This window comes from Balaenoptera musculus, chromosome 17 (assembly GCF_009873245.2).
Source record: "Balaenoptera musculus isolate JJ_BM4_2016_0621 chromosome 17, mBalMus1.pri.v3, whole genome shotgun sequence".
Classification (NCBI taxonomy): domain Eukaryota; kingdom Metazoa; phylum Chordata; class Mammalia; order Artiodactyla; family Balaenopteridae; genus Balaenoptera; species Balaenoptera musculus.
Window position 1 is genome coordinate 33,209,125 of NC_045801.1, and position 13,574 is coordinate 33,222,698.

General features: G+C 35.3%; 1 protein-coding gene and 1 pseudogene across 12 annotated transcripts in view; one reads left to right on the top strand and one right to left on the bottom strand.

Moving 5' to 3' along the window:
• RIMS2 (regulating synaptic membrane exocytosis 2) overlaps positions 1 to 13,574 on the bottom strand; it is a 589,248-nt gene that overhangs the window by 197,543 nt on the left and 378,131 nt on the right. For 4 of the 12 annotated variants that reach the window (XM_036830446.1, XM_036830445.1, XM_036830442.1 and 1 more), the window contains one exon: positions 10,028 to 10,093. The exons of the other annotated variants lie outside the window; for them this stretch is intronic. In XM_036830446.1, the coding sequence (XP_036686341.1) occupies positions 10,028 to 10,093 (66 nt within the window). The remainder of the gene's footprint in view (positions 1 to 10,027; positions 10,094 to 13,574) is intronic. 12 annotated transcript variants of the gene reach the window in all.
• LOC118883752 lies at positions 781 to 1,056 on the top strand (annotated as a pseudogene).

Genomic DNA, 13,574 nt, shown 5'->3' on the forward strand with positions numbered 1-13,574 from the left:
TGTAAGAAATTCAAGTTATCTCACTAAAGTATTGATAGTATGTTTTCCCTTCCCAGGTCCTCAAAGATTCCATAAAATATCAAACATCTTAAAGATGTATCTTAAAGATGTATCTCTAAAGAACCAAATTATGCATTGCTATTGTATGACATGAGTAAATGTGATTAGGCATGTTCCTCACTCTAGAATATCTGAGTGCCATGTTCAAAAGTTTCATTGGTCAACTTTGAACAATTCACTAGCATTTCTTTTGTTTGCTAGTTTTACATGGATAGTGGAAACTCCTCATATACACTGCTGCCTGCTGCCCCTAGCTGTTACTTCATAATGTCAGTTCAAATCACATAGAGGTAGTAGTCAGAGGACTGATTAATCCCCTCCTAAATACACATACATACACACAGAACAAAAGGTATGCACATTTTCAGGCATAAATACTATCTGCCTCAGTCACTAATGATGACATGACGTCTAACAGTCAAAATTACTAGAAACACCAAAAAGCAAGAAAGATAAGGCCCAGTGTCAAGAGACAAAGCAATCAACAGAGTCAGACTCAGCTAGGACACATGTTGGGACTATCAGGCAGGGAATTTAAAATATTATATTATTGGCATGTTAAAGACTATCTTAGAAAGGATGAACAATATCTCCTGCATGAAAAGCTGAAGAAATATCAGCAGATAGACGGCGACCATAAAAAAGAGTCAAACGGGAGGCCGGTGGTGAAGAAGGACGCCATGTGCTGTGCGGTCCTGGGCCTGGCACACAGTGGGTGGGATGGAGGCAACTTCTGAGTAGCACTTGGAGGACGCAGTGAAGAATCCATCCATTGATGGAGTCCTGGTCACAGATTCACAGGGACTTAACCTGGGCTGCCGTAGGACCCGGTCAGATGAGCAGGCTCGGGTGATATCTGTTCTAGCCCAGCAAGCAGCTAAGCTAACCTCTGACCCCACTGATATTCCTGTGTTGTGTCTAGAATCAGACAATGGGAACATCATGATCCAGAAACACAAAGGCGTCACAGTGGCATTGCACAAAATGGCCTTCTGACGTCTCATGTCTGTTCTCCAGAAGCCTGTGATAGGGACTACAGTCTACCTATGTTAATTATCTTAAAGAGTTATTAAAGTTTCAATAGTTAGGTCATTCATTTAATATGCATTGGACATTTTTCTATTAATTTTAGAGTAAGCACTTTTTGACATTGTATGGACTGACCTATCAAAATGTTAGTAAGAAAAGATCTTGTTTTGAAGCAACAGGTCTAGGTCACTTTGTATATAGAATTTTGTTATGGTCAATAAATCTGGCTGGAGGGGAGAAAGAGTAAAATGGAAATACTAGATATAACAGAAAGTAGAATGTGGTAAAATGTTAGAAAATTAGCTTGGAGTCAGTTTACAGAGATCTTAAACATCTAGTTAAGAGGTTAAGACAGGGTTTAATTTTCAATGATAGTGACCAAAAAGTTCTGAACAAAGGTAATTTTTAAGTAATGAATTAAGAAGATGACTTCAGCAGTAGTGTATGGAATGAATTAGAGTAGGAAAAGGCTGACTTGTAGTAAAAGTTTGGAAACAGAAGAAGGTATGGATGACAAACATAAATCACAATGTACAAAATATACAATATACAGAATTATACAAACAGAATTTTAAGGTTAGAAGGAATCTCAGAAATTGTATAATTCAATCTCTCTCATTTTAGAAATAAGCAAACTAAGGCTCACAGAAACTTGGTCAAAGTCACACAATTAGATATTTTTTGAGCTGGAATTTGAATTGCGCTTTCTTGGTTCTAAAGCCTGTTAACTTCTTTGACCAGGGATGGTTTTTTTTTTTCCTCTATATAATGTTTGGCAAATCACCATATGAATTAAATGAAAGACATGAATAAACCAAAGAAAGAGCCTGAAATTCCCAGCCTCCAAAATGAAAGGATGATCTATTAACAGAAATAGAAGAATTCTTGGGAAGAACGAGAGTAACTTCAGGTTTGGACTTAAATTTGTGAAGCGCTGCAAGAATATTCTTGTACAGATGTCAGTCAGATAATCAGACAGTTTGAGAAGTCACTGCATTATATTAATATTTCACTATTCATTAGAGAGGCTAAAAAGAGAAGTGGTTAATAATGGCAGATGCAAGGACATAACAAGGATAAATATGTGTAAAAAGATACAGTAAATAAGAACCATGGAGAAAATCATTTAAAATAAAGTGCTGGAAGCAGAGGTCAGACTGTAGAGGGTTAAAGCTTAGGAGCTGATGAAGGAGTGGAGAAAGCATATGTAAAAATACATAGTCAAGAAACATGACCTAAGGAAGAGAGAGAAATTGATCATTCTCAAGGGAGCTTGAAGGTGTGGCAAGGACATAACAAGGATAAATATGTGTAAAAAGATACAGTAAATAAGAACCATGGAGAAAATCATTTAAAATAAAGTGCTGGAAGCAGAGGTCAGACTGTAGAGGGTTAAAGCTTAGGAGCTGATGAAGGAGTGGAGAAAGCATATGTAAAAATACATAGTCAAGAAACATGACCTAAGGAAGAGAGAGAAATTGATCATTCTCAAGGGAGCTTGAAGGTGTGGCAGAATAGAAAGAAGGTATTATTAAGGAGATTTCAACAGTCCTCTGTAACAACAATTTGAGGAAAAACAAATTAATAAAGTAAGAGAGATTGAAATGTAAGAGAAACAAGAAATAATGAATGGAGGAAAATTCCAGAGAAATTAAGAAAGTGTGCAGTCAGAAACACAAACAGAAGATTATTTGTGATGGAGAAGAAAATGCTTCTAAGAGGAAAGGAGAAGGTTTGTAACAATGCAAAGAAATTAAGGCAAAAAGGGGAGGGGTAGCTCAGGAAGTGTGAATTACTTAGATTTGATCCCATTCACTAAGGGCTTTCAGTGTACTTCTCAGATAGGGCATCTACAGGAAAACATTCTACATTCCACACAGGAATCTCATCCTCCTGTGACTCCACTAGTTTTGTAAGAAACCTTTCTCTAATTAGGGTCCTAGTCATGGCCCCAAATACCTTAAGAAAAGACCATTCACTACCTCTCTTCAAACGCGATGGCATCCCTCAGCACTACTCTAGCCTCAGGTCAGACCCTTCCCAGAACCTAACTCAGTTCTGGCACCAAAACAACTTCCAATTCTGGCACCAAAACAACTTAGGATAAATTTAGGATAGTTGAGGTATATCACTTCCATTTAAGCATCTTATCTCTGTAATTCTTAGTATCAAGTAAAGGGCAAGCCCAATTGCCCCCTGATATCTTCTCTCTAAATTCTTCATTTCTTGTACTCTCTTCTGTACCATTTTAATCTTCTCTGATTCTCTTAGCTATATTTTCAAGAATCCTCATCCATTGTTAACTAACTTCCTTACATCATCAACCATTCTGCAGAATGGTTTCTGCATATCCCTACCTTAAATAACATTTAGCTCAGCTCTGCAGACTCTCCTTCCAGTGTAACTCTCACCTGCAGAAGCTACTTATTCTTTCACATTTCAAAGTCCATGGATTCAGGAGAGATTGGTTCCCTAGAGACACTCTGGCTATTACTCTCCCACTGTAATGTACATGTCCTTATTTCTATTAAGCATGCCCCTTGGCTATAAGATCCATTATTAATTCAGGTTGCTAATATCTATCCAACTTCCAATCACTATCCCTTAGTCACTGATAATTTGAGTAATTGGTTGTCAGTCGTCTTCTTTACCGTAATTCCTATGGTAATGCTAGGAGATTTCAATGCACAGGCAGAAAATTGTTCAATAATCTTGAACCACAACTCTTGGATCTTCAAAACTTCAATAATTGTCACTTTTCCCCTGCATCAGTGCTCCCTCCTGGGGAAATACTGTGGATCTTAGAATCCAATGAAACTATTTAAACTCAGAAATATTAAACTCCAATATCTCAAACTGATGACAATCATTATTTCTGTCAGGTGTTTTATAATCTCACTCCCAATTTACTTGATCTCCATTTGATACTCTTTGTTCCTTGGTCCAACCAATTCCTGCCAGTATATAGCACCCTCTTTGCTTTTCTTCCATCCTTCTCATCCTAGACTCTATGATTGATCATCTGAACCCCTCCTATAAAAACACTCAGATTCCCTTCTATACCAAATCTTCCAAACATGCACCAAAACCCTAAAATTGGTTCAATGCCATAATCTGATTCTTCAACATCTAGATAACTGGGTATTGCTTAAGCAAAGCATACATTCATACAGGTGGGCACATTGCAAATTCATGGTTTCCAACATTTGCTGTGGTGGCATCACCAAAAATCTTTTTACTTATATTTAATCAGTTCCCATCAGTTTTTACCCAACAACTATTTAAACTTTCTCATTTTCAATCAAACATCGTATTCAACCTCTGGGAATCCTCAGGAATTTGTCTCAAAAACAATCATGTAATCTCAATTACAGCAACAACAAAATTAAGGTTATCAAACAAAATTACCTTCAATTTAACATCCTTTAAAAACTTACTTAGTTCCAACTCTCTCATCTATTTTCCTCCTGTCTCAATGGTAAATAAGAGCTTCTTAATGTTTACAAACTCCATCTGTGTGGTTAGCCCTACCTACTGCTCTAAGACCTTTCCTCCAGTCATCCTCTTTTTTTTCCTGTGTTTTCAACCTATCTTTTTTTCCTAAAGCATTCTTTCCTCCAAGCCTGTCAACACAGGGTATATTTCTTATTCTAAAAGAAAGAAGCCTACTCTGGTATCACATACCCCTATCTAATACTTCTCCTCCACACTCTTTTGGTGTATTTATTTTCTCATCTCCCACTCATGCCTCAGGCCACTGAATTCTGCCTTTCTTCCCTCACTACCCTTCCAAAATCATCAGTGGAAGTCACCAATGACTTCTCCCTTGACAAATCAATGGGCATTTTTCATTTATTATTTTTATTGCTGACATTATTTCTTCCTTCTTAAAACTCTCTAATTTTTTAGCTCTATTCTTCTTACTTTTCTCATTCTTCCTTCACTATGTCCTTCAGAAATTTCTCTTCCTTCGTCTACCACTTAAATGTTAATGTTTCCCATGGCAGAGGAAAACTCCTTGGCTCTCATTTCATGGGTAGTCTTTCTGGTTGATTTCACTTTCATTTTTGTGGCTACTTCCCACTAGTAGTAAATTTACTCGCAAATTGCTCTACATAGACTAAACTACTTCTTTAAGCTTGAAAATTATTTATTTTACTCCTTGCTAGAGGTTTCCTCTTAGCCCTCTCAATAATTCCAAAACTGAACTTGTCTCTCACCTAAACTGATTCCTCTCCTAACAATTCCCCCCATCTTTGTTAAGGTATCACAGGCACCCAGTTACCCAAGCTGTAAGACTAGGAGCGTTTCTTGACTCTTGGTTCCCCCTCAACATCCAAATCCCATTGTTTACCAAGCATTATTGATTTTAATTGATTAACTCTCATCTTCTATCTCTCCATCCACTACCTTACTTAGTTCAGGCCCTCAAAGAGTTTCTGTTGTCCTATAACAAGGCAAATACCTCGATATGTGCTTTTCTTTTCATACCCTTTTCTCTCAAATCAACCACCCAGAGAGTCTCTAGAGTAATTATTCTAGAGTGAATAAATGTATTATAGCCATCCCCAAACTAAAACCCTTCAAAGTACCTCTATCACGTACAGTCTTAGACCTAAGTTCCTTAACAGAGTATACAAGGTTATTCATAATCGGGACCATCTCTATCATTCCAGATTCATTTCTTGCTATTCCCTGCCTTGTGGCTAATGCTCCAACAGCACTAAAACACGGTGTTTATTACTTTAGTAACTTTGCTCATACATTTCTTGAAAATTCCACCAACACCCTACCTTACCTCCCCCTAAATAATTCTAACTCTTCCTTTAAGATATAGCCTAGTTGTCATCTCCTCCATCACATTTTTATGTAAAAGTTGCCACGTTGTCCACCAGCAATGTCAGTGATTCCTTAATATGCTATGTATAGCTTTAAGTAAAGATAATTACTAGGAGGAAAAGTAGGGTTGGGGTAAATTTTAAAATATAAAAGATACATTTATTGAAATAAAGGATATATCTTAAAGGGAAATCAATAAAAGGTAACCTGATATCCATTCTAAATATGTTTGTTTAAATGTTGAATGTGTTTTAAAATACACAATGATCAGAGATAATTTTGCACTGGTCAGCATAACCTGTTCAGAAGAAAAAAAGTTTTGATTCTTAATATTAGTTAAATATTTGTTTCCTGAAGTAATATAAAAGAAGTTTAGCAAACATTATTTAAGCTTCTCTTCATCTGTTCCAAAGAGAAAGCACTCATAATGTTTCATTTTAAAACATGAAACAGAGAGACCAATTGTTCTGATTCTTCACATATTGGAGATGCCATGTTGAGTTTACTATATTTATTCCATTCAGAAAATTCCAGATTTCATACAGCCAAACTATGGTCTACTTGGAACTATTAACACATATTTATTCACAGAAAGGGAATTCCCAGACCATGATAGTTAGTGCCACCTTGAAATCTAGACCAGGAAACTGGATACTTAGAAAGTTGGTGCCAATTTCTTTTTATTCTTTCCACAGTCCGCAATAAAGAGGTCACTTTTCCTTTAAATGTTCAGTTATTTTTTTCTCGAGTAGGTAGTTAGGGAGAACTTGGGTAATTTAGATCAAAAACCATTTGGCAAGAGACAGAGATTGATCCACATTTGGACTTTGTCAAATAGGTAAAAGTAGAACAATGTAGCAAGGGAACTGAGGATATTTCTGAGAATGGATTCAATCTCTGGATATGTAAGTAAGTAAAGAAAAGTGGAGTCTAATTGGGAAAGGTAAATGGGTAAAGAGAGTGGAGTTGTCTATTGAGAGAAAAGAACCAGTGAGTTAAAAGTAACTCAATGAAAGAATAAGAAAGAACCATGTGTAGTTCTTGTCCGAGAGTGAAGTATTTTGTAATAATTGTAAATGGAAAGTAACCTTTAAAAATTATATAAAATATTAAAATTTTTTTAAAAATTTAAAAGATTTCAAAGGTAGAACAATTTCAAGTGACGATAATATTCAGAGCATGGCCATGGGAGTGACTGAGTGAAGTAGAACTGGGGGTAAAGTTCACTACCTCCAATTTGAGATGGTCAAGGAAGTGAGTGGGTGCTGAATAGATCATTCAGGTGAATGCTAACAGCACTCAGGCTCATGGCAGAAATTGTGAAAAAGAGGAAGACTAAAGCCACGTGCATAAAACAGCATAACCAAGAGGTCAACAGATGATATCAACGTGTAAGGGAAATGGGTGATTGTGTTCAGTTGCATTACCTACAAAGGTACAGGGGTTAAACAAGAAGCATGGAATATTACGGTAATAAATAAAGAAGAAGGGATAGGTGACTAGATGAGTTTTTATATTTTCAACAATCCCCAGAATCTCATAGTGGATTGAAGTGGGAGTCAGAGGGACTGAGTAACTCAGAAAGTTAGCAGAGTGAAATAAATGATCAAAGTTACTTTAAAAAAAACAAAGGAAGGAAATATTAAGCTGAATATTCAGTACAGCATTTACTACTTCTTTGGAAGAGGCATATGAATGCAATAGGCAAGGAGCCTATAGGTAGACGCAAGGAGTATAACCAACCATATATTCTGTTCTTGGTTCGGGTAGTAGATTCATAAATGCTTATTTTATTACTATGCTTTGAAACATGTACACATTCTTTTGTATGTGTCAAACTAATAACGATAAAAGATAATATTTTAAAAAGCAATTAAAGACTGCATTCTCACAAAATCTATCCAACTTTTCCAGAGTAGGTATACACTAGACTCACAAATTTGAATCATTTAAGTGACAGCAAATCTTATAGTAAGTTATTTGATAACTTGTTTCCTAAAACTGATTTTTCTAACCTTGTTTTACTTTAATATAAACATCAATGATATTGTGTTTCCTGAATATAAACTAAATTATGGCACAAAAGACAATTCAGAAATCTCTCTTTCAAAATAGGCCAGCTAGGCTGAGATTGAGAATTTGAGTAAGTATATGAAATTGATAACCAACCTAGAGCTGATCAAGAACTGGTTCTATCTATGTTGGGTTACTGAAAGAATAAATGGTATGAAGTAGACAAGCTACTTATTGATAATTAAGAAAAATACAAAGTATAAAAAACTAATGTGGGGCTTCCCTGGTGGCGCAGTGGTTGAGAATCTGCCTGCCAATGCAGGGAACACGGGTTCGAGCCCTGGTCTGGAAAGATCCCACATACCGCGGAGCAGCTGGGCCCGTGAGCCACAATTACTGAGCCTGCGCGTCTGGAGCCTGTGCTCCGCAGCAAGAGAGGCCGCGATAGTGAGAGGCCCGCGCACCGTGATGAAGAGTGGCCCCCGCTTGCCACAACTAGAGAAAGCCCTCGCAGAGAAACGAAGACCCAAGACAGCCATAAATAAATAAATAAATAAATAAATAAAATTGAAAAAAAAGGGAAAAAACTTAAAAAAAAAAAAAAAACGAATGTGGTTCATGATCTTAATTTACATTTAAATGGAAAGATACCAGTGTAAGAAGAATAAGCCTATAATCAGTAATGTCTCTTTCATGCCACCCACCTTAAGAAAGGTCTTGTCCAATTATAAGGATTATAAAACTGTTTTTTGCCCAATTATAAATTATAAAACTGCTTTTCACATTTTTGTAAGATAAATGTATGATCACTGCAACCAAAAAATAGTCTGAATGTAATATACAGCAATAATAAAAATAAAAGACATTAACAACAGCAAAGTAAAAATTATTTAGTATTGAAGCAAAATAACAGAAAAAGAGACTGAGAAATGTAAAAGAAAATAAAATATAGCAATAACCACTATCATATAATAAACTGGAAGACACTAAATTTCAGTTACATTTACTGAAAGACATCACAAAATTTGAATTATTAGGAATTTATTATTGATGATATCTCTATGTTTCCTTCCACATTTGTCTAAATGAATTCAATCCTTAGGAATTTACCCATTAGTTTCAATTATTTTTTTCTAAGCTCTTTCATTATCAACTCTTAATTAACTAAACTAATAGGATAAAAGTGGTCACACATAACCCAAATCACTTTGAAACCATAGTCAGAGTGAGTACAGCACATAATTCCTTATCTATACAGCTGAATCCACAACCACATTATCATTGCCATTCTTTTCTCTGCCTACCGGGCCTAAAAATGTTGTCACTGAATTGGCTCAAATCCCTAAAGCTACGTTTAGCCTTGAGAAACTGCAAGCTTTACAGACCTTCTTTCCCCACTCGATTTCCTTCTAGGATTAACTAGAAAGCTAATCCTCCTTTCTGTTAAATGCCAGGTAATTTATATTTCCCTTCAGTACAAGGAGAATGGTGCTAGACTAGAAATACCGGGTCTGGGTAGACAGACCCAGTATTCTCCAGGGATCTGGGTTCATCTACTATGAACAATGAGTAGATCACAGCCACCTCTGACAAGGTAACCATAAACCTGAGTTTACCCTCATAAACCTCAGTCCAACCTAAGCACTTTCAAGGACTGACTGCGGAGGGAGGTGGGGGACGTGGGTTGTTAAGATATGTACCAATCAACTAGTGCTACCTAAATATCTAATTATCAACTAGTGCTGCAGAGGAAGGCGAGCTGTCAAATGCGATTAATTTTTAATAATACTGTTATTCTACTTTTGTACCTAATAAGAGTCAAATGTAATTTCTGGTGAGTTAAACTTTTAGAATCATCAAAGAGATGATCCTAGCCCATTAGGGGAAGCTATATTTTTGACATCCTAATACAATTAAAGTGTTTATATATGCTTTATTTTCTACTATTTTATAAGGATAATACTTCTATATTTCATCAATAACCATATATGTATATATAAAAAACAAAAATAGAAGTGAGTTATATCATATCAATAGACAGGCACATGCAATTCTACGAACAGACTCAATTGTAAGAAAAATATACCTGCCATCCCTGTGATGATGTTCAATGGTCTGACTGTATCTGGAGCGAGGTAGAGTAAGAAAATGACTGCAAGCATGGTAGAAACAAGAATATAAATGAGACTCAGGAAAGAAATGAGAAAGTATATTTTAATTTTTAAAAGTGAGATTCAAAAAAGATAAGCAGATAGTAAGCAAAGCAAATGAAAACTGTTACTGGAAAGCTTGCTCCTTCCTCCCAATGTCCATTGTAATATGGCAGTGCTAAAGGTTAAAATATTCTAAATATTCTAAAACAAAACACAAGAAAATGTAACAAATTGAGATTAAACAAATAATATTTCAAAATAAAATCTTATCAATTATTACTCAAACATCTTTAGCACCATCTATAAAATGTTATACAATATAGATGCTTTGTCATTTTTTAGGAGGAAAGGTAGAAAGAGAAAAATAATAAAATAACCAGAAAGCTTAAGAAGAAAATAATAAAAGAGGTAATTTCTAATACTTATCACACTTAGTAGATTTTATAAGGTAGCTATTTCTTTTTCAATCATTACTAATTAAAAGTAACTAAAAGAGTTTATAAAATTCCATTTAGTAAGGAGAAAACTGATTCAAATTCCTTTATTTGAATACTAATTTTATTTTGTACATGTATTAGATGCTATCCATTTTCCATTCACTATGTTTATTATATGTTTATTACATGCTATTGGCTCTGCTACACTTCATGCCTCATGACTACCATAAGCCATCAAAGTAGCACATTGACCTTTTTACCCTTCTGTAGCTGATTCTCTTCTTCCTATAGCACTGATCTAAAATCTTTCTATTCTTTTAAGTCTTTCATGGCAAAACACTTAATTTTGGCAGATGATCATTATGTTTCAGTAAAAAATGGAAACCAATCTTGGTCTCTCTCAGCACCTCTAAATATAGAGTACATAATATATTTATATCTCCACTTGTCCTCTTTTGCAACAAACGAAGAGGCAATTCCTCTACTTGTAATCCCACTTCCCACATGACCTTGCTTCATTCATTTTTGTCTCATGCCTTCCCTTCCACAACTGCACTTAATCCTAAAAATAAAACATCACTAACCTTGCCTTCCTCTGACTTCTTTTTCATCAAAAAACATCTTAGACATATCTACAATTCTTGCTACCACTTTCTCACTTCTCATGCTTAAAGCTTATTGTGATCTGATTTCTGTCTCTACCATTCTCTTGAAGCTGTGAATATTATCTGTGAAATTCTAAAAAATCCTTTAATTTCCTCTTGATCTTCATCACACTCCACTTATCTATGGTTTTAGACAATGATTTTCAACCTCTATTTCTTGACACTCTCTTGGTTTCTGAAACACTATTCTCTCTGGCTATTAGAAATTTAGAATGGATAACAAGGTCCTATTGTATAGCCCACGGAACTATATTCAATATCCTGTGATAAACCATAATGGAAAAGAATATTAAAAAATGTCTATATGTGTATAACTGAGTCATTTTGCTGCACAGCAGAGATTGGCACGACACTGTAAATCAACTATACTTCAATGAAAAAAAATAGTGTTTATATAACACTTAACTATGTGCCACATACTCCATTAAAGCTTTGTCTATATCTCATTTACTTCTCGTAACAACTCTTTGAGATAGGGTCTAGTATTTCCACAGACAGAAACTAGGCTGTGAGTGCTTGCGCACAGCCATAAAGTAAGTAACAGGACTGGTTTCAAACTTGGGGCTTTCTTCAGCCAAAATTCAGGCTCTTAACATGTATGTACACATTGGTCTGGTCTCTGCCTATTAAGTGCTTCTTTATCCATTTCACTTACTGATTCCCTTTCTTTTTATTCCTCAGAGACAGTGGTTTCCCAAGATTTGTTCCTCGACCTTCTTTATACTCCAACACCTTCTTTCTGGATAATATTATTTGTTTTTATAGTGTAAATTCTCACTTTGGTTTAGCCTTGATTTGTCTTTGGGTTTCACATTTCCAGCCGCTTCCTGGGATCTCCACATGGCTGCTTGAGTGTCATGTAGGCATTTTAGAAAAACATATGTTAATTCTGAGACAAGCAAGACATTGGCCTATTTGGACATTTGGTGCTACATTTGTGAAATAAGGGGGCTGGAGCTGTAGTTTTCCAACTTTCTTTTTGAGTGGAAGACCAGTTGTTTTTTTCAAACAAAATTTTATGTAAAACCAATATTTGGGAATTCAATAATATCAAAATGGCACTGCTACAGAGGGAGTAAGAAGCTTAGACCCTACCCATTTGGCTTCATCCTTACCTACAACAGTAATTCTTCACGTACCTCTTTAGAACATAGAACCCTATAATCTCTAAAGGCCCTTCTAGTTTCATATATAACTCTTTAATCCCCCTTTGGAATTTAATATAATACTTCAGCTATTCCTTTTCTTTTAATTCCACTTTCAACTAAGGATTTAAATATTTACTTAATAAACCAAGCTTTAAAAGCTCAAAATTTAACTCTTCCATTTTCCTTATTTTCCACATTCAATTGATTTACAAACATTGCTCATTCTAATGCCTAAATAACTCAGATTTATTCCTTCTTTTCCTTTTCTTCTGCCACTACTTTAAATCAGGCTTACCATGTCCACTGAAATAACCTTCTATTAGGTCTCCTTTCCTTCAGAATCCAACCCTCTCCTGGTCCACTCTGTCTATGGAAGTATATTTACAAAGTATGCTTCTGATCATGTAGGCACATTGCTCCAAATCCTTCAATGGCTTCCCATATCAAAAAACAAGTATATATTCTTTAAAATGGTACACAAATTAAGTTGTAAGCTACATTCAATCTTCATCTCCTATTACTTCCCTTTTCCCATACCACAACTTTTTATCTAGGTACAATAGACTACCTAAGATTCTCTAAATATATCCCATACTCTCCTGACTTCCAGACTCTGTTCATGCTCATCACTCATCCAAGAATGCCCATCATACTCCCTGTCTTCACTTCATTGACTTTCCAAATTCTTCTCATTTTTAAAGTCCAACTTCTCTTTGAAGGTCTTTCCAATAGATCCAAGCAAGTAATTTTCTCTCCAATCTGTTCCAACACTACTATGCTTAGGCCTCCTAGTCTTCTACATTTTACAACTAGTTGGTATATTGTATAATTAGTTGGTATGAATTACTTAGTATAATCAGTTGGATCATCTGTTTATCTAGACCAGGAGGAAGCCTATTTTAAATCTTTGTGCATAATGCGTGACCCACTCAATAAATATATTTTGGGTTGAATTAAAAAGTATAATACAATTACACTGTTTTCATGGTCAACCTACTGTCCAAAGAGAGCAGTCATTCACATAATCATAGAAACATTCTAGAACTGTAAACAAAAAATTACAAACCTATGTAGTATAAGAAAATAAGGAAAACGGTATCAAAAAGAGACTTTCCTGGCTTACAAAAAGGAGAAAGAAAATCCAACAGTAGTGATGTTGGGATTTATTGCATTAAAAAGGAATCAACTGTCTCTGAAAATTACTTAAGAGTAACAAAAATGTGTAAAATT